The 21,068-nt window shown below is 26.7% G+C and overlaps 3 protein-coding genes across 7 annotated transcripts; 1 reads left to right on the top strand and 2 right to left on the bottom strand.

The window, feature by feature from the left end:
• Nucleotides 1–1,878: 1,878 nt before the first annotated feature.
• Nucleotides 1,879–5,861, bottom strand: LOC111040238 (O-phosphoseryl-tRNA(Sec) selenium transferase). Of its 3 annotated transcripts, none has more exons than XM_022324064.1 (9): nt 5,078–5,510; nt 4,839–4,995; nt 3,958–4,231; nt 3,687–3,845; nt 3,362–3,626; nt 3,179–3,300; nt 2,932–3,117; nt 2,721–2,876; nt 1,879–2,647 (listed from the first exon to the last, which is right to left on the bottom strand). In XM_022324064.1, the coding sequence occupies exons 2-9, from the start codon at nt 4,950–4,952 to the stop codon at nt 2,340–2,342; spliced, it is 1,584 nt and encodes a 527-aa protein (XP_022179756.1). In that variant the 5' UTR covers nt 4,953–4,995; nt 5,078–5,510; the 3' UTR covers nt 1,879–2,339. The 3 variants fall into 3 exon arrangements, with proteins under 3 accessions (XP_022179756.1, XP_022179755.1, XP_022179754.1); XM_022324063.1 differs by lacking the exon at nt 5,078–5,510 and adding an exon at nt 5,525–5,861 and having other exon boundaries at nt 2,340–2,647; XM_022324062.1 differs by having other exon boundaries at nt 2,340–2,647; nt 5,142–5,510.
• A 214-nt stretch (nt 5,862–6,075) lies between these two features.
• Nucleotides 6,076–7,888, top strand: LOC111040240 (grpE protein homolog 1, mitochondrial). Its single transcript, XM_022324066.1, has 6 exons — nt 6,076–6,333; nt 6,707–6,866; nt 6,938–7,051; nt 7,135–7,254; nt 7,339–7,422; nt 7,485–7,888. Exons 1-6 carry the CDS (start codon nt 6,260–6,262, stop codon nt 7,596–7,598), a joined length of 666 nt encoding a protein of 221 aa, XP_022179758.1. The 5' UTR covers nt 6,076–6,259; the 3' UTR covers nt 7,599–7,888.
• A 3,072-nt stretch (nt 7,889–10,960) lies between these two features.
• Nucleotides 10,961–20,374, bottom strand: LOC111040241 (signal transducer and activator of transcription 5B-like). Of its 3 annotated transcripts, none has more exons than XM_022324067.1 (8): nt 19,906–20,370; nt 19,716–19,836; nt 19,213–19,448; nt 19,000–19,149; nt 18,807–18,931; nt 18,578–18,736; nt 17,486–17,687; nt 10,961–12,824 (listed from the first exon to the last, which is right to left on the bottom strand). In XM_022324067.1, exons 1-8 carry the CDS (start codon nt 19,947–19,949, stop codon nt 12,737–12,739), a joined length of 1,125 nt encoding a protein of 374 aa, XP_022179759.1. In that variant the 5' UTR covers nt 19,950–20,370; the 3' UTR covers nt 10,961–12,736. The 3 variants fall into 3 exon arrangements, with proteins under 3 accessions (XP_022179759.1, XP_022179760.1, XP_022179761.1); XM_022324068.1 differs by lacking the exon at nt 10,961–12,824 and adding an exon at nt 12,850–13,729 and having other exon boundaries at nt 19,906–20,374; XM_022324069.1 differs by lacking the exon at nt 10,961–12,824 and adding an exon at nt 17,209–17,257 and having other exon boundaries at nt 19,906–20,374.
• Nucleotides 20,375–21,068: the final 694 nt, after the last annotated feature.

Here is a 21,068-nt window from a genome sequence, read left to right on the forward strand (position 1 = left end):
ATGCTCTTATGACTTGATTTGTTATTCATAAATCGTAAATAAAAAAGGAACCCAAAGCTCAGGTCAAAATTATGTCATTAAATACTGTGAGAAAATTGAAAAAAAAAAATATTGCCTCTTTAATAAATAGTACAACTCTTCTTTGGCTACAAATTGCACACCAATACACTATCTCTATGTGCTCATCCCAAAGCTTTGGGTATTATAATAAATAATATAGTAAATTCTATACATTTAATTAAACGGTAAAACAATTTTAAAATAAATAAATAACAAGTAACTAAATAACTTTAAAAAAAACCAACTAGGAAAAATGCTTCATCTAAATAAAATACTAATACAGAGTGAAAAAAAGATACCTGATCATGGACCTTGGTAAATAAGATTTCCAAATAGTTCAGATATAGGAATGTTATAATATTGCAGTCTTATGTAGTTTTATCATAGATTTTCACAACTTATTTTAGCTTACATAACAACATTATAATATTTTATTACAAACATGGCATATTAAATGTTTGTTAAAAATTGTTATGGGCTCAGTATTATACAATACAAAATAATGAAAATTATGGTTTTAGAAACTATAACATTAATTATTTTATTACAAGTCGTCTGATTCTCAATATATAACATTTATTCAACAATATCCTTTAAAACCAGAATATTTAGATTCTTTTTAAATTACAGATAATATTAGGTTTTTAACTATTCAAAATAATAATAAAAAAATAACTAGATAAGGTTTGGTAAATAAATAATCCAATCAATGACAGGGAATAAAAAAAACTTTAGTTATTGCCTATTGGTAATCTGTGACATAGTTTCCAATACAACTATTTTAGAAATAAAATTACCTAAGTATTAGATAAGTATTTATCAGTGTTATACTCCATCCACAATACCATATTACAAAGTAGTTAATATTACTAAACCATTTTGTACCTCAATATTTAACAAATTGTAATAAATCTAAGTAAAATAAAAATACATAATGTACAACCATAATTATATAAATTAGTACTCGCCAAAAACTCAAAATATTGGCTGAAATATTAAAACGTTATCAGAAATAAAGCATCAGACTAGAATATGTAAAACTATTAATATTGAGCAATGTGATTAACAAAAATTTAAAAAAGGGAACTTGCCTAAAACTGTTCTTATTATACTAAAAAAAAAAGCACCTTTAATTTATATTAAATTTTAACGTTTAATTTTTTTGTACAACACATTGTTATTACCTTATAAATGGACTATAAATCTTGTTCTTCAAAATACTCAAGTAGTGTATTTTAACTTATAAGGGATTTCTGGAATGAATTCTAAAGTACAATTATTAATTAAGTTAAGCTTCAAAGCAATATTTCTCTGAATAGTGTTTTATTGCACTTATTTTAATAACCACCGTACTTCAATATAATTTAAAATTTAATTAAAATAAAATATAAAGGCAATTCAAATTTTTAAAATACAAAAATCTATTTTAGATGCATGTAGTACATATATTTTTAATTTACTATGCCATAAGTGTTACATGAGTAAAAAAAAAACGAAATTGAATTAAGACAACAACTAACTATCTATTCCATTTTAGTATTATTTTTAGGCTTTTTTATCTGAATGAAAATAATTGATCTTTAAAATAAAATACCCCGCAATTAATTCTCATATAAAATACAATTTGAGAAAAAAATGTACTTAAGTATAACAAGTATCAATATTTTATATTAATCCAATGTGTATTTAGATCATACCAAACAACCATTAATTATCTATGATAATAATTAATATCCAATGGCATATTAAATGGGAATTTTTTAAACAATACATTTTTATTGAACAGTTATGTGTAAAAATTACTAAAAATGGACCAAATTTATAAGAAATTATAATACTTATTTATTTAAAGAGAAAAAAATTCTTCTTGCTCATACAAATAATAAGGAACATTTATTTTTTACCTTGGTATACTATGACTAGACTTCTTCGATTTTAAAAAATATTAACTTAATTAAATTTAAAACTTAAGCTTTTCCTTTCATTATATTTGCATGAATGGAATTATTGAGTCATTCAGTCTATAGGCACCTGAATATAATATGATAAAATATATTCTAGAAATCCTAACACGTCATGGTGAAAGGCATCATCTAATAGTTTTATAATCTGAACCATATAAAATAACCAACTACTAAGAGTTAAGGATTCAATACTGAATATTTTAAAATATAACTGCTCCAGAGATCCCTTTCTGCTCTACAAGCAAAAATTGACTAAAATAGAACATACATACATAATATGCAGTTTAAATGATGTCTAGAATGTAAACATAACTATTAATGTTTACGTAAGTTATCAACACTAGATGTGCGTGAAGTTGATGTACTGCCATCTCCAGTAGAGTAAACTCCATTTACTGTGCTTCGATAGCTAGATGCAACTGTTGCTGTTCGTCGCATTGATGTGGTATCATTACCTTCAGATGATGATGGAGTTTCCAGATTGGATGGCGGCGATTTTCTTAACCTAGCAATAACTTTATCCAATTTTTGTACAAACAAATCAATATCAGACTTTTTAACACCTATTGAAGCCCCAGCTGTAATGTAGGGACAAGGGTAGTTGGATTTGTGTGCTCCCCAACCTTAAAATAGAAACAGAATAATATAATTTACGTTATGCAATATTAATCTATAAACATATAAAGTTTAACAAACCATCAAATTTATATCCACAGACATCTTTGACTTCAACAGATGATATAACTCTGCAACCTGTAACATGGCGCATATACATCATGGAGCTTAGCTGACTCAATTTTTTTGTATCAGTTTCATTCGCATTTGGAACACTTAATGATGTCAATGTCATAGCTAAAACAAATATTTTGTTAGATATTTGTAATTCACTGTTAAGATGTTATATTACCTATAGATATAGGATTATTTTGTATATCCAATAAACGTTCTCCATATTTAGCTGCAATTTTTCCGAGTTCTTTTCGTAAATGTTGGTGTACTTCTTTACGCTGTGTTATCAATTCTTTATAACCATTAGTACCCAATGACAGCAATGTTATGAAGATATCCATAACAGGACTACAAGATGCTCTTCCTAATTATTTTAGAAAATTAAATTGTTATTAATAAATTTAGTAATAATGTAAATAATATACCTGGATAATTTCTAGTAATTTTATCTAAAATAGTTTTGTCAAACCCAGCAATAATAGCACCTCCAACAGGAACTAAAAAGTTTTTATCAGTACTTTGAACAAAAACATCAATCCTCCCTTTTCTAAAAAAAATATATGATAAATAAAGAATAGTCAAAAACAATATCTTAAATTTATATTCACCTTGAAGCATCTTGGATTGAGTGCATCAGTCTGGTAGATTGTAAACCATATGCATTATTGACTAAATGTGGTACATTATATTTTTGACAAAGACAAGCAACTTTTTCAAGCGAATCTGATACTCTTGGGGCAAAACAACTAGTTGTGCTAAGGATACACACTATGTTATCTGATCCGAGTGTCGATAATTGTGCTTCAATTGCTGGTACATCTGTATGTAACTCATCACCACATTGTATAGGGTCTATGATTATTGGTTGCAGACCTGAGTAGATTTATTAAAAATAAATAATTATAATTTATGAATTACAAGATTATGAATTACCAGCTGTAATGATGCACTTGAAACATGATTTTTGATCTATTCTGGACCATAGTACAAATTTGGCCCCAGGCCTATCTTGTTTCAAAGTTAACATACATAACATCAAACTCATTCCAGTAGCCATTGGAACCATGAAACAGCCAGTGGCACTAGCAACTCCTAAATTGAAATTAAATGTATTAAATATACATAAGATTACTTCATACTCGTGTTTAGAAACATAATATATTAAATAAATTCTCCAATGTAAGTATAAAATAAATTTCTTTACCCATAAAACGGATAGACTCTAAGAGCATTGCGTTGACTAATTTTATCATTAAACTAGATCCTGTGGCATTAGGTTGAACTTCAGCAATATTTTCAGATCTGCCAATACCATGAGTCATAAGAAAATGTCGTTTTGCAACTAAATTGCAAGCTATGCGTCCTTCTCGTTCACCAACACCAGCATGTTCTTTGAAGTTATTACTGTCCATCAGTGCTAAGTTTGATAGAAACATTTCGATTGTTGCATCGTCCCAACCATTATCAGGCCATTTTCTCTTTAACAAACAAGATTTGATATTAGGGGATTTGATTGGGCTAACGTGTTGAAGTGGAAGCAAGTGCAGAAAAAGTAGGAATATTGAGGTCATTATGGAGAGTTTTATTGCTATAGTACCACAGAGCTTTTATTAATAGATGTAGGTTTATAGATTGGAAAGATTGAAATAATTTTAGATTTGATATTTTGGTTGATCCCCAGATGATGTGAATCCTATATTAATTTATAAATTACTATAAACATATGAATCTAGGATATAAAGCTGTGAAACATATTAACAAACAATTAATACTGACCCAATTTCAATAAGTTACCTATTTAAATTAAATATTTTATCTGAAAAAGAAATGTAAAGTTAATCTCAACTAACTCATAATAAGAAATTTTAAAGTTTTTAAAGTACCTACTTAATATCTAAAAAGTTTTTTGTAGATAGTTATTTAAAGTGTATGTATACTTATTAATGAATGAAAACTCTCACTCAAACTTATTTTATCATAAGCTTTGAGTCGTATAATTATAGAAATAAATATATGTTAATGACATAGTATTACTTACTATAAATATCTAACACTATATTTTATTTTATAGAACTTAAAACATACTTGTTCCATTAGTGTTTTAGCCAAGTTTTCTCTTGTTCTCAAAGCACTAGCTGCTTGCTGGACATATGAAGAAGGTATGAGATTTTCAGCTAATGTAAAATTTTGACTATTCATTTTGGCTATTGGAGTTAATTGTATAATTCACATAATAAAGTACCTATAACATACATTAAGTTAAATAAAATTATGTCTAGTTACTATTTTCAGAATTAATTATTTTTTTTATTTAGAATACATACAAACACTAATAAACGAGTACCGAGGTTAACATAAAATGTAGTATGTAATTCCAAAAACGGTTACCTATGGAAATCTCGAATTTAACTTATACCATATCCAAACTGTATCCGTTCAAGTACTTAAATTCAAATGCCAATATAAAATATAATGTAATACAATAATAACAATTTTTAACACTCCGAGAACATGTATAAATGTATTAGAATGTTATATGGTCTAGACAGTCAAGCTGCTGAATGCTGATGTAAGCCGATGTAGGTACTATCTATATTCTATGGGTAGTTGTAAGTACTAGGTGCACAAGAATTATTCATTATATTATCAAACAAACACAAATCGATGATATCAAAAGATAAACTCGTATTTCTCACAATCGACAAAACGTAGCTGAAACTTTTTAATTGTTTTTACCACGATGTAGATAAATTCTACATCATGGTTTTTACCTTTTGGAAAGGGACAATATCAGTAGTTGACTAGTTCCACGAAACATTTGATCCATTAGACTTTTGTTCCAAAAAAAAAATCGCGGAATCCGTGTAGACATCGTGTTAATTTATTCTGTGGTATTACCATTCTATATTTCTATCTGCGATTTAAGTTTTATGCCCAGACAGCCCAGTATGCCAGTTTTATTACTCAATTACTCAAAGATTGGATCACTTCTTTATCAGGGGCGGAAATAATGGGGTGGGGGGACTGCGACTTATCCCCCCCTCAAAAATATCCCTTATTGATTGAGATTTAAGCCTCTGTGTTATTTTAAATTAATAGTTAATTTATGTGGGCAGTAGCCCCCAGAATTTTAACCCTAGTTGCCCCTAGTCGCCTTTTGTCCCACCTTCCACGATACATAATATATTATTTTGTTCCGTGATTGAATAACTCGGCCATGGACAATCGTCTTATCTTCAAAGACCGTGATAATGGCTAAAATACAATTATAGCCGATAATATATAAAAATTATAATGTGTTATCTTTATGTGTAAATGTGTAATAAGATTGACTATTGACTATTGACAGTATTGTGTATGCAAAAACCGCATGCTGAATGCCGATTGCTGAAAGTTAAACACTTATTCTGTATATCTGTCATTCAGTGGCGAAATTCTGAAATTTCATTCTTGAAAATTAAAAATTTAGTTGTATTTTACACTTACAGTACAATTTTTTTACTAAAATGACTTCAATTATAAATTATCCATTCCGGATCTGTAGATCTATCTTGGGTACTTCATTGGCAACGGAAAGTAGGTAAGTTAAATTGTATGTATGAAAAGTTGAGTTTATGTTTTGTTAGTGTTTCCTTGTCCTGTGTGGATTCGGCATAGAAAGTATCAAGGTCGCCATAAAGGTATTCACTATGAAAATATAAGAAATATGTTGAAAGTGCATGTACGATATACTTATTGTTATAATATTGGCTCTTAATTATTGGATATTTTCTATTGTTCAACTATATGTTAAAAATAGAAAGGTTAAACTGTGTCTGGGCATTGGATGTTGTAAAAATATGTTATAATATTGTATATTTATTGTCTAGAACTTTTTTCACTAATTGGTGAAATTACATTTTTATAAGTATGCAAACTCTGAATTTAATGGAATTTTGTTATTTTCTGTTAAGGATAAATGGTTTGATGGGCTACAACATTCTTCATCGTAAAGTGTCAGATGCTGCAGCTGATAGTAGTAAAGAACCATTAAAAGAAAGTAAAGATAAGATTGATATTGAAGCCCTTGTAAAACAAAATGAAGATTTACTTGAGGAAAATAAAAATTTAACTGTATGTTTCAAATATCGTACATAGAATACATTTAGAAGATAATATTTACGATACTTTATTGTATATTATAGGAAAAAGTTAGGAGGTATTTAGCCGAAACAGAAAACATACGCAAACGTACTATTAAAGAAACAGCTGATGCTAAAATTTATGCGATTCAAGGATTTTGTAAAGACTTGCTAGATGTAAGAATAACAGATCAATTTAAGATATTAAAATACCTAAATATTTTATTATAATTCATAAGTAATAACTATACTTTTTCTAGGTTGCCGATAGTTTAAGTAAAGCTACTGAATGCGTTCCAAAAGAAGAAGTATCTGATAGTAACCCACATTTGAAACATTTATATGAAGGCCTGGTGACTACTGAATCACAATTACAAACAGTTAGTGATTAAAATAATATATAATATTCAATATGTATATTAATTAACTAATAAATATATAATACAAATTGTATCTATTTAAAGATTTTTCAGAGACATGGGTTAATGTCTATAAATCCTTTAAATGAAAAATTTGATCCCAATTCTCATAAAGCTTTATTTGAACAGGTAACTAACTTAGTGAAGATAAAAATTAAAAAAGAATTATAAATAATATTTTCTTTTTTTAGGTTGTTGAAGGCAAAGAAGGAGGTATTGTGGTTGTAGTTTCCCAAATTGGATATAAATTACATGAACGTATCGTCAGAGCGGCTGCTGTTGGAATCAGCAAGGATCCAAATTAATAAAAATCTATAGTTTTTAATTTAAGTATCTGTTGTAAAAATAATTTAGAATTTAAATTAATACACAGCCCATAGTATAAGTAGATTTAAAACAACTATTATTTGAAATTATTTTTACTTTTTGTGGTGTCAGCTACATATAAACCTTATTCCATGGCCAGACAGGTCAAAATTGTATCAATTAAGGATTTATTAGAAAAGATAACTATCATCTATGTTATACTTTATTTCAATAAATAAATTATGTAATATGTTTAACGTATATAAAAGGGTGATAACTAATAAAGTAATGGAGATACATGTTCGTCATTACCTAATCAAAATAATGACTAATTGCCAAGTAGGTACATGCAGGGAATTGCTCAAATTTAGATTCTAAAAAAAAATAATGATAATTTTGCTTATCATTACATTATGTTATGATTAAGTTACCATGAAGCTCCTTACAAATAAAGAACATTCTTTAAATTTTAAACCAACAGCTACTATTAAAAGATTTTAAAGTAAAACCGGCAAGCATAAAGATTCTCAGTGGCGCAATGAAAGTATTGGTTTTACAATAATGCTATATGTTTATTTTGTCTGTCATCACCTAAAGTGGCAGTAAAATTGTTTCAATTTTCAACTTTGGGGGTTGATTTTAGTAGTAAATTGGATCTAGCGGATACTTTTTTTTTTTGGGGGGGGGGGGGGTGTTGGCGAGAGGTAAAAGTAAAAAGTACCAAACTTTTCAAAATAACCGGGTAAAAAAAATTATAAGTCACATTCTAGTGTAAAGCCACTACTAAGACAAAATCGATTTGGTTTTCTGGTATTACTAGAAAAAAGAATTATGTTAGACATCTTTCACCAAATGTTAATATTCGCATTTTCTAGATATTCATAAACCTTCTAGATAGGTCAAAATTAAAAATTTCTCGTTTTTGAATATGCTGGGAAACACAAAAAAAAAGGAAAAATGGAAATTATTACGCACAACCATTGAACGCTCAAAATATTTTTACTCTTTTTGAGCTATTTACAGCCATGAGGAATTTTGTAAATTTTTTTAAAAATTATTATTGACAAAGCTTCATTTCATTTAGTAAAATTTAATGTAAGGTTTCTCATAAGTTGTTTTAATAGCAGAAAAAAATTACAGACACATTTTTATATACATTTAAAGTTCAAATTTTGATAAAATTCATTGAAATCCCAAAACATCGCAAATTATTTTTCAGATGGAAAATTTGAACTATTAAATTTGATTATTTATTCAAGTATGCTATGATGATGAGTGATGACACACTACTTCCTCTCAAAATAGTGTTTGTATGCAATGAATCATAATCTAATTTAAATCTAACAACTTCATTACACCGACAAACTTTACAACTATTGTAAGGCTGATCGATACTCACTTGTCCATCTTTTTTTCGTTTGTATTAATGTTGATGAATTTCTTTTACTTGATAACAAAATAAAATTCTTCTTAAGTTAATGGTTATTACTATATCAATGATACAAATAATGCCTGATCATGATCTGAAGTTCAAATATTGTAAAGAAAAAATTAAAAAATATAACTGTTTTTTTTTTTGTAATAGACAATTTAAGTTCAAATTTGGTTGAAATAAATGTTTTAATAAAGAACGATTAAAACTTTAATTTAGTTACTTTTATTATCATTCAAAATTATAATTTGTGATACTCAAATTTTAACTTATATTATTATATTTAATACGCACAATGACATTTTCAAGTGAAATATCTTCTGCAAAAATTGCATTCAAGCTATTACTAGTAGTAAAGTTACTTTTAAAAGTAGGCTGACAGACATAAGTGGAACTAGACAATTTTATTAGGATATTTTAATGATGCTTAATGATAAATAAGAAAAAAATAAATTAAAAATTTCAAGTCAGTATTATATCAAGCCATAGTATGACTTTAGTGTCGCCTATGCTGATAGACTGTCTTCTGCTTAGTCATTTTTGTATTTAAAGATTTATTATTGAATGAAATTTGACAAGTGTACATTAGTTATATGCACATGCACTGGGGGTGCTGGGGATGCCACTGGAGGCCTAATTGCTAAAAAAAGACCCAAATGCATTAGTTAGTTTTTAATATTTTGTTGTTTGCTATATTCTTTATGAGAACAATTTTATTACCTAAATTTCGTTTTTGAAGCTTTACTGAAAATGAGTTCTAGCACTTCTACATATGAAAAAATCGAATATAAAATGAGCATAGCAATTGATAAATTAGTATTAATGATCCAAAATAAAAACTTTTAAGTTTAAGTAAAAAGTTAATTTTTATATTTTTTTAGTTTCTCTATACATACACTTATTTGTACATAAATAGATTTGTTGGTAAATAAGAATTGTTAACATTGTAAAAAATTGCTTGTACCAAATGGTTTTCAAAATGTTTGTTTCCCAATTTAAAATTTGCAACCACAGAACAAAGAATCTGCACAAGCCCATGATTACAGTTCGTTATTCTTCAATGACAAGGTATTCTCAATACCTACTGTACATTAGAGTAGTGACTTTCAAACCTTTTTAATTTGATCTCGTCTAAGAATTATTTTTGGTTTGCAATTGGTTTTAAATTTATTAACATAATTTATAACATAACACTCCTTGCATAGGTGAGCACAATGTCAATACCTTTCTTAACACATAAAAACATATACGAGTACATTTATAGTGATAATAATATGTATTATAATAGTTTATGTAAACTTAAATAAAAACCAGGATATTATCAAACACTAAATTTTTAAACAAATTATAACCTACAGTATTCATTAATGGGGAGGGGTGGGACAGCGAAGACATTGAATATTAAAATATGTCAATTTGCCTTAACCTCATCACCAATACTCCTGGTTTGTCAGTAATCTCTCCCTCACTCTAACCTCACATTCAAATCCACCAATATCAAACCTCTTCTCAATTCTCCTCTTTTGCACTTCTGTTGTATACATTTTTATAACAGATGATAAATATATTCTTGTTTATTGTAATAATAATAATAAAAAAAGGATATTAGGAACAGGATCAGCCTGACCACAGTAGGGGACAGGTATTCCTATTTGAGCCTCATCTGTGATATAGTTTTTGGTGCCCACGTTCATTCATTAATGATACAATATAAATATGTATCACTATATTCAAATACAGACCACTGCTAAACAATTATATTACAACAATCTTGACTACTTTCCAAGAAAAAAATTTCTACCACACTGACCCTGAATAGGATTGATTAATTTTTACACATAAAACATTTACAACAAACATTACAATATAAACACCAATATTTAATTTAAAAATACAATTTTAGGTATTTTCTCATTGTTAAAAAACACATTTAAAACATACATCCATATTTAAGTATAAATACCATAATTATTATAAAACATAACATACGTTTTTGAAAAGCAACAATTGAGAGTTCTTTAAAAATACATTTTATTTTAATGAAAGGGATTGAGTGTAGTTTTTACTTATTTTTATTCCAATGATTATTATCTTGTCATCAATAATGAACCAAATGAGAACCCAAGGAAATTGAGTTAGAATTCTAGTAAAAATTTAGAGTTTATTAAAAGTTGAATTAGATTGACTTTTAATCTAGGCTGCAAAAGTTAAAAATGCCTATATTATTATTTATCAAAAAAAATTTAAAAATACAAGACAATCTTTAGTAAACTGAAACACTAAACAGATAAATTCAAGTTGGTTTTCAACATTTTTCGTAACATCTTTAAGTCAATTGATGTCATGAAACTAACATTTTGTATACAATGAAATAGTAATTGTACTTTAGGTTCATGTGTACATGTTCGAAACATATCTACTCATTCATAATAATTAATTGTTGTTTACTTCTCGCAATTTAAATACATGAACACACAATTGTCTAAGCCAAGCTAGTAAATAACCACTATCAATCCCCTTCAAAAGTTAAAACGAATTTTATTTGTTGAAGCTAGTTAAGTGTTAAGAACAATCATTATGAAGAAAAAAAATGTTGACGAACAATTTATAGGATAAAACATGAAATTCAATGTTTATTTTTAAACATAGCTATTTGTCTATCTATTCAAATTGAATTGAATTCATTAAGTTTGTGCATACTATATCATTAAATTAAATTAAATGTGTAAGAGTATTTTAATATTTAAATAAGTAAGGAAATAATTTTGAATACAAAATTACAATAGATGATCTACTAAGTAAACGATACAATTATACTTATATAATAATAAAATATTGTGTGTAAAAATATTTTGATGATAAAATTGTTCAAACATAAAAAAACATAGGTTTTTAAGTACATTATTGTTATACACACAAATTATCCACGAAAAATCACCAAGAATGTCGATTGAACTTATATCATCATAGATACACACTTCGTTGAAATAAAAATGTATGAAAAAGTAAAAAAGTTACAATTTAAAATTCAGAAACAATAATTGATAAAAAATGTGAAAAACACCAATAATTATTTTGATCAAATATGAAATTAGCTATATTAAAAAAAGCAGACATTCTTAGTGATTTAACAGTAATGTATACATCAATGCAAATAATAACATATGAATAAGTACAACTACATACTAAAGATATATTTAAGTATAAAACCAAAATAATTACCTGATCAATATTGATGGAATAATGTTTTGACATAATATTTAAACATAATAATAATAATAATAATAATAATAATAATAATAATGATAAAAATAATAAAATAAGTAATAACAGCGAAACGAAGCAGTTTGTTAACTAAGCACCATAAGGACTTGATGATCACAAAAATTATATTTAATAATATACACAAATAATAATTAATCTAAGGTAATAATAATAAATGCATAATTCAAATAAAAGAATAAATCAATGATGATAAATAATAATAAAACTATACACTCAAATTGGTTTCAAAAATGGTTTGCTCATATCAATTGAGTAAAATACGTACGTCAATATTTTATATACTAAAAATTATAAAAAAAAAAATTAAGGAATTACATCAAAGTTTCAAACTAACACAAGCAGTTTAATGCATACTTTAATCATTATGGCATTGAATGGCTTACCTAAACTAGACTATAAGATAATATATCTAAATTATTTTTAAAAAAACGCTTCATCCACATGCGATATGTCATTTAAGTTCGAAGAAAAATCCATTTCTAAGGAATCATTTCCAAATGCCATCATACTAAATAAGCAAAACAATATATATTTTTTAAGCCAATAAAATAAATAAAACATTCATATTATAATACATAAATTTAACAATACTAAAATGAGTAAAATATGTACTCAATATGTACTCAATACATTTAATGCAATCTTTTTAATTGTTTTCAGTTATGTTTGAGATTCAAAAGCGATCAATACTGAAAGTATGAATTAAAATATTTCCTTGTCGTCACTAAAAAATTGACCAAGTGAACGCTTTACAATTTTATTTTGAAATTTGAAATTTGTATTGTTACTAATTATTTAATTATTTCCCTTGATCAATTTTTGCATGTTTGAATCACAACACAGTTCCCAAAGTGCAAAAATTGACCAAGTGAAACTATTAAATTCTTATGGAGCAATACAAAATAAAAACTTCAGAATAAAATCTTAAAAATTTTCACTTTGTCACTTTTTGCATGGGACAATGATTTGTTAAAACCTAAGTTTAAATAAATTTAAAAATTTTTAACACATAAGTGTTAGCCTACCTATGATAAAATCTATGGTTCAAAGCACACCTTCAAAAGCCACTATTATGTTTTAAACATACTTTCTTAATTTTCTTATTTTTTGTATCAAATAAAATCAATCATACTTCAGTACTATGTTTTAAAATACAGTTCTTAATATATAAATGCAACCTATATAATCTAACAAGACAAGGAGTATACTAAAGGCGTTAGGTTTATCTGATGATCTATTCTATCGATGAATATTAATGAAAATAAGGTAACAGATGTAATAATAATAATAAAAAAAAATTAACATCCAAATTGACTCGGAACTTTATCCCAGGATCATAGTACAGGCATTTCTAAATCCCGTCATAGGATGGCGGCTGAAAAAAACGACCCTGGACGGTACTTTTCAGATGTACTGTTGAGTTAAAGCAAAATTAAAAATTTTTTTTTTTTTTTAATATAAATACATTTTACACTTAATTTTTTATGATAATATTTGGAACCTTTGTAAAAATAATAATATATGTCTCTTTATAAGTTAAGGATATAAAATATAAATAAGTGTGTCTAACAAAGTCTAGTATTGAATATAAATTAAATGTATATTTTTTTTATATAAAATATAAATAACCATTATATACAGCTATTGGTACAGTAGTTATCATTTATTATAGTCAGTATTATTTTTATCATGATTTATCAAATTACAATTTTAAAGATTATATAATATTCACCAATGAACATAGAAAAAGAAGGTGATTATAACAGTATTTTTTATGCAAAATCTGCTCTCTAATATGATTTGACATCCCTGCCCAAAATGTAGTATTAATAAACAGACACAATTTAGTAATTTGTGACATTAGTTATTACATCACATATTATTAATACAATATTATATTAATGATCACTCAAGAAAAATATCTATTTTTTTATTTTGCTTATTTTAAGTATAAGACAAAAAACACATATTGTTTATATTTAAATTAAAGTAATGTAAATGCTAGAATGCTGTGTCATATTATACTGCTAATCATAAGCAGAACTAGAAACATTTACCAAACAGGCATTAAGAAACTTATTAGATTTGCCTGCGCTAGTAATTTAAATTCTGTATGGTCAGTGATTATGCCTCTAACAAACATATTTAAAAATAATTAGAGTTTAGACTAAAAAAAAATGATATATATTACATTGATTTTTCATAGGTCATTTAAATATAATTTGAGAACAAAAATATTATATTAAATGTCAAATAAATGACAACTACTGTAAATGAAAAAGAAACGGGCTTTAATTAAAAGGCTTTGACATTACTTAGTGCTTAATTGTTTTATTTGTATTTTAAAAGAATTGAAGTTAATTAATTTAGATTTCATTATTTAATAGGTATTTTATTTTGATGGGCAATTAATAATATATTTTGTAACAATTTAATGATTTGTTAATAAATTTAAATTTAAAGGCTCCATATAATATTTACATAATATTAATAAAAAGTATGGTCATGCATTATATATACCGAAAAAAAAAAATAATAAAATGGCAAAAAATTGATATAGGTTCGTGCTGATTACATAAATATTAGTATGAAGTTAGTAGTGTACATAGTACTTATTATAGACCTACCTTTAATTTATTGTTATATTTAAAGAAGCACACACAAAATACAAATTTTAATTAAATGCTCAATCATTATAGTAAGGTATACTAATAATGATTTTGTCAGAATTCAATCAAAAAAAAAAAAAAATTATTTTAGGAACTACTGGGATAACTATCAGAATAAGCTGTGTGATATCATTGGGCCAAGCCGGCATAATAGCCCATCGTATGCGTGTAAAAGTTTCTCGCTTTATAAAATGATTTACCAACTTAAACATTTTATTTTTGATGTTTAATTTATGTAAAAATATGTGGTTTTTTGTTCTAAAGACAATAGAAGTATCAGAATTTAAATACAAAATTTGGTTTTTTTTTAATATTAAAAATACTAAGAGTTTTTTTGTTATGTACATATTGCAGTTGTGCCGCTGTATATACATATTGCAGTTACAGCGGCACAGAGCGTCGATGTATTTAGACACACTTTTTAAATATTTCAAAAAATAACTAAACATTTTAGAAAAATGGTGGTTCCATTAACATTTTTAGTACACAAAAACATACATACCACATACATACAACAAAAGTTTAAAAATATACTTTAAAGGTATTAAAATTATTGTGTGAAACGAGTAATTTTTACACTTATAAGATAGGCAATTACCACGAGCTCTGGCCAGTGAAGTTATTTATTTTTATTTTTTTAAGTTAATTTAGCATGGCTCATTGGATAAAAGAGTATAAACGCTAAACCTATACCATTATTCTTAAAATTGAACATGCTTTCAAATTAAAACAGTAATTTTTTTTTGTTTTGTGCTCTTTTAATATTATGTAGCACAACACAGGAATAAAGATATAGTAATAATTATTATACACTTAACATATATATTCAAAATTAAATCAGTTTTCAATTGTGAACTTGATCCCTAAACCAATAACTGAGTGAAATTTATTCTATGTACACCACTCACGAGAATAATAAAAAAAAAAATCATTAGAAGTGAGCAAGCATATAAGTTTGGATCTATACAAATTCAAAATAATATAATTTACATAATATTTCTATTTAAATAAAATACAAGCTGATCACACACCCAAAGTTAAGCCAATCTGGGTTTAATGAAACAAGAACTAGTTGATAATGAGTGTCTGATGATAATATTTAGATTATATATATACAGTCAAATTGCCGGGTGTATGTAACAATATTTTGGGTAAAACGATTCCAAGCAGTGTATTTGGTTGGTTTTATAAGTTATATTTAGTACTTTTAATCGTATAGAACAATATCGGTTATAACGATAATCCGGATATAGCGATTTTATTTTGAAACGAATATTGGTTTTTATAATAACCTATAGCGATTAATAATATGTACATTGTGTAGTAAATTTGATTTCATTCAGAGTGTTATAATTCCTAATCTTATCTGTAACAGATAATGTGTCTTGTCCGACCGTATTGTATACAATATACATTACACAGCATACGTTTCTTAGTCCCTGTTTTAATTGTCATCCGTTTAGACACTTTCCGTATAAGTTAAAAATGTCAAATGAAAGACCGTCAAAGAGTACCATTCAAAGTAACGTCTGTTTCGAAAATGTATTTTGATATTAATCAGGTGCGTACTGTTGTTTCGGTAAACAGTTATATAAATACGCCAGAAATATCAATGGCAATAAACAATGTTTCTAATTTTGTTAAAAATCTTATTCAAATTATAAACAACCCACTATAATAGATTATTTTTCAAACAAATCTTAAATATATACTATATATATTATGTAATTTTATTAAAAAATTATAAATACTTTGAATGTTAAAATATGTAATCTTAAACAAAATTAAAGAGTAAAAAATTTGTTTCATAAATCAATTTTTCAAAAATTTCATGTTACTTTTCATGATCCGGGTATAATGAAGGTCAGTTATAACGATCAGATTCCCTAGGTCCCTAGAAGATCGTTATAATCAAATTTGACTGTATATTATTTGAAGGTAAATAATTAATAATTAATAAAATAATAAATAATCAATAAAAGTTGCATAAAATATTAATATGTTATACAAATTTGTTTGAATTTAGAATATTTAATGGTAAATTGAGTATGGGGATGTTTAAAAAATGAACAATATTTCCTGTCTTATCTTAATTACATAAATATCTAAAATATTTTCTAAGTTACACGAGCTGTTCAAAATTTGAATGAAGATAGGAAAATTTAACCAAAAAATTATTATAATATATTATACATCTTATTTATGAAAATAAGATATACATACACAAAACATACCAGGAGATCACTGCCCCCATGTCACCAAATCAAACTGCCTGTGAAACAGAAGTGAAAACTCAAATACAACAATTAAAGATACCTATAATCAACAACCTGTTAATAGTGATAAATATTTAATATTTAATTAAAATTAAAAACATAACTTTATTTAAAATTGTAAATTTACTCACTCACTTCTAATTAATATAATCTCTTTTAAACTCAAACAAAACTAAATTCAAGCTAAAAACAATTGTGCATTACATTATTGGAAATATTCTTACTTATTTACTGGTTCACTGTGCACTGATGAGGTTTCTCTAATGCTACAATTTCCAGGGCTGTTTACATGAAACATGTGGTTCTGAGGAGTGTTTGGATAGCTATTCATTCCTTGTCCGTTGGTTCCAGGTCCGCCCCAACCAGGAACATGCGTAACCAGTAAAGGCTTTAAATAACCATTACTTGTAACAGGTGTGCTAATATCTAAATTATGAAAATAAAATATATGAAACATAGTCATAATTTTAAATTTAAAGAAAATACTATTTTTAGAATAGGGTTATTATTAATTTCATATTAAAAAACAGGACATTCAATTTTAAAAGATACAGGGGGTGTATAATTTATCCACAAAAATCAAATTAAATCTTATTCCTAATTTGAAAATCTTTATTATATGCGTACAGTATCCATGCCTAAGAAAATAAAACCTTTCATGCTCTCCTTACATATTCATCAAAAATTGTTATTTGGTTTCCCTGTTTAATAAAAGAGTATGAATATTGCATTTTTTCAGTAAATCAACATAACTGATTTGGAGACATGTTATTAAATACAATGTTAAAAATTCACCAACCTACCACTTGATTTTCACTATCACAAGAAAAAAGAACAATACTATTTATTTTGATTTCACAACAATGTTACAAAACATAAGTCACATAAAATAACAAATAATTTTATGTTATGACTCACAATTTTATATTTGTCATGATGTTAAATCAAAGTTATACTTGAGAAAACATGTAAAAATAGAACAAAATACCAGATGACAGATAAAAATTAATTACAGTTAGAAAGTTTACAAGATTATTGGGGGAAGCAACACTTTATGATAATTATAATGCATTTTAATGGTTATCGTAAACCTGAATTGTTCAAGGCTCAAGACGTTTTGAATTATTTGTGATCTCGGCCAGGACTTGATGACTATCTGAATAGTGTGTTATAATTTAATATTGTTCAGCCTAATTCAGGAAAGTTCGGAGAATTATATTAGAATGATTTCATGAATTGACACAATTTATAATATAAATTAAGTATGTTTAGTTTAAAAACAAAACTTATTTGTTAAAATAAAAATATATGAATACTTGGTGGTTGTGTATAGTATTTTCCGAATGCTTGATTTTTATCAATATCAGGATATAACTTTGTGAGATATGGCAAGTCCAATAGTCTATCAGCCAAGTTTCGAATTGATAAATCTTTAGCTGAGAAAGGATGTAAACTATACGCATCTGAATCATTGGCTGAAAAATAACAAAAAATACTAAAATAAGTAAATCTTTCATTATTAACCTAAAGAAAAGTAGAACTTACATCCAGCCCAGGCAACAGTTAGCCCACCTAGTTCTGAATCTGAAAATCTTAATAAAAATGTACCCGTGGCATATCTTGTCAACATCTCTTCTGCATCAGACTTTCTTATGAATCCCATAATGGCACTACACATTTTGTGTTAAAATACCAAGTCAACATAATATAATACATACAACTATTTTCAAGTAATTACCCATCAGTCCAAGGGCCTTTTAAATGTTCTCTAGTTATTTTCATCACGGCATAAAACCATTCCCAAAATGTGAAACTTCTTTGTGGCAATGGTTCTTTACAGAATTGCGACCATGACAACACCATGTGATTAAAATCCACATTTTGCATTCTGAAAATATATTTAAATTATTCATCATATTAATTTAAATTATTTTTAAACTTATCTATTTACCTAAAGGCTTTTTCAGCCAAAAATGTCAAACTTTCTTCTGAGAGACCACGGCCTGTAGCTGCAGAAAACTTCATGTTTAAAGCTTCTGCCACATTTCTCCATGGTACTTTATCAGGAACATTAAATGGAACACGGCCAGGTTCAGCAAAAGCATTATCCCAAGTTACAGTAGCCCAAGCATGAGGATCTTGATTCCCATGCACAATAACTACCACAGGTAATGACAAATTCCACACCTAAAATAATTTTTAAATATTACACATTCAACACTTTTTGTTAATATCTGTATTATATAAATTATATGACGTAATAGGTACCTTCTAAATTATTTCTCTAATACATTTTAATCAAAATCAGTAGAATGTATCAGTAATGAAATATTTTCAAATAGAGATATGTTACTATATGGTACTAATTTTTTCCATTGATTAACTTCATGCGGTTTGTATTTAATTTTGATATTTGTTTAAGTACTACAAATTAAAAATGACAACAAAACTTACCTCAAATTGGAGTTCATTACCAATGAAAAATTTGGAAGAAAACAAAATTGAAAATTTTTCATCCATAACAGATTCTGTGCCTTTTTTTTCAGTACGCTTAATTTTCTTGAGTTGCATACTTCTATTATAGTTAAATACAAATTATTATTTGACTGACTTATAAGACAGTACATTTAAAGTCCAAATTTACCGGAAATTGGTTGACAAATGTCTCTGCACAGGTTGATATTCCATTTTTCCAGTGCAATTTAATATTTCACCACAAGATTCTCCATCTGGTTTATTTCTTCCAATTATTTGATTCGCTTGAGATTCACTGACTATAGATACTTTGACCTAGTACAGGTAATTACGGCTAGGATTTATATTCATTGGTATGTTTATATAAGCAGCGTTTTTTGTTTACAAATATGTTTAATTATGTTCATAAACCTCCGCATTTTAATATAAATGGTCAAATTACTTAATTTGCATAATATTTTAATTATAAACACAAAAATTGAGTGTTTTGCGATATGTTTTAGCAGTTCAGTTGCAGTGGGTTAGGGATATCATATAATATTAACCATTTAAAAATACCCAAGTGTTGCCAATAGTGTTATTTTAGATTTTAGTTTTAAAAGCAAGTTATGAGTATTTTAAAATGCACAAGTAATTGACTATTTTAAAATAATCATAACTTGCTTGAAAATTAAAATATAAAAAAACTCCATGAAGTGCACTAGATAATACTCTTACCTTTAAATCGTATAAGAGCTCAATTCACTCTAATTTTCAAACTAAAAAGGCTGAATTGTAATATATTTGTAAGCGTCAATACCCAAACGGCTCCCGTCTATTGTTTATTATTCCCAAACGGCTCCCGTCAAAAAAGGTTTTACGAACAGGTAAATACCCAAACGGCTCCGGTTGAAAAAGGTTTTACGAACAGGTAAATTCCCAAACGGCTCCCGTCGAAAAAAGTTCTTATAAGTTAGGTTAGGTTAGGAATAAGTTATTCCCTTGCTTTGACCACAAATGGCTGTGAATCGTTCCACAGCAGATTTAACAACGAATTCAATTCTGCTCATCCTAATATTTTTAAGGTTATTGACATACTAACCGAAATACATTCCGAAACACAAATTAAAGCTAGAAGTGGTGTAAATACACCAAAACCGACAAAAAACAGGAGCTCATTGAAAACATTATCCGAGAATTTTCATCAAATAAAATAACTACCACAGATTATATAAAAAAATGTGTGCATCAAAAATTTACCTATTCTATAATTTTTTTTATATTTTTATACATACATTTTTGTCTATTTTTTAAAACTTTTGTACATTTAATTCACAGAATATAATTTTTAAC

This window comes from Myzus persicae, unplaced genomic scaffold (assembly GCF_001856785.1).
Source record: "Myzus persicae strain clone G006 unplaced genomic scaffold, MPER_G0061.0, whole genome shotgun sequence".
NCBI lineage: Eukaryota > Metazoa > Arthropoda > Insecta > Hemiptera > Aphididae > Myzus > Myzus persicae.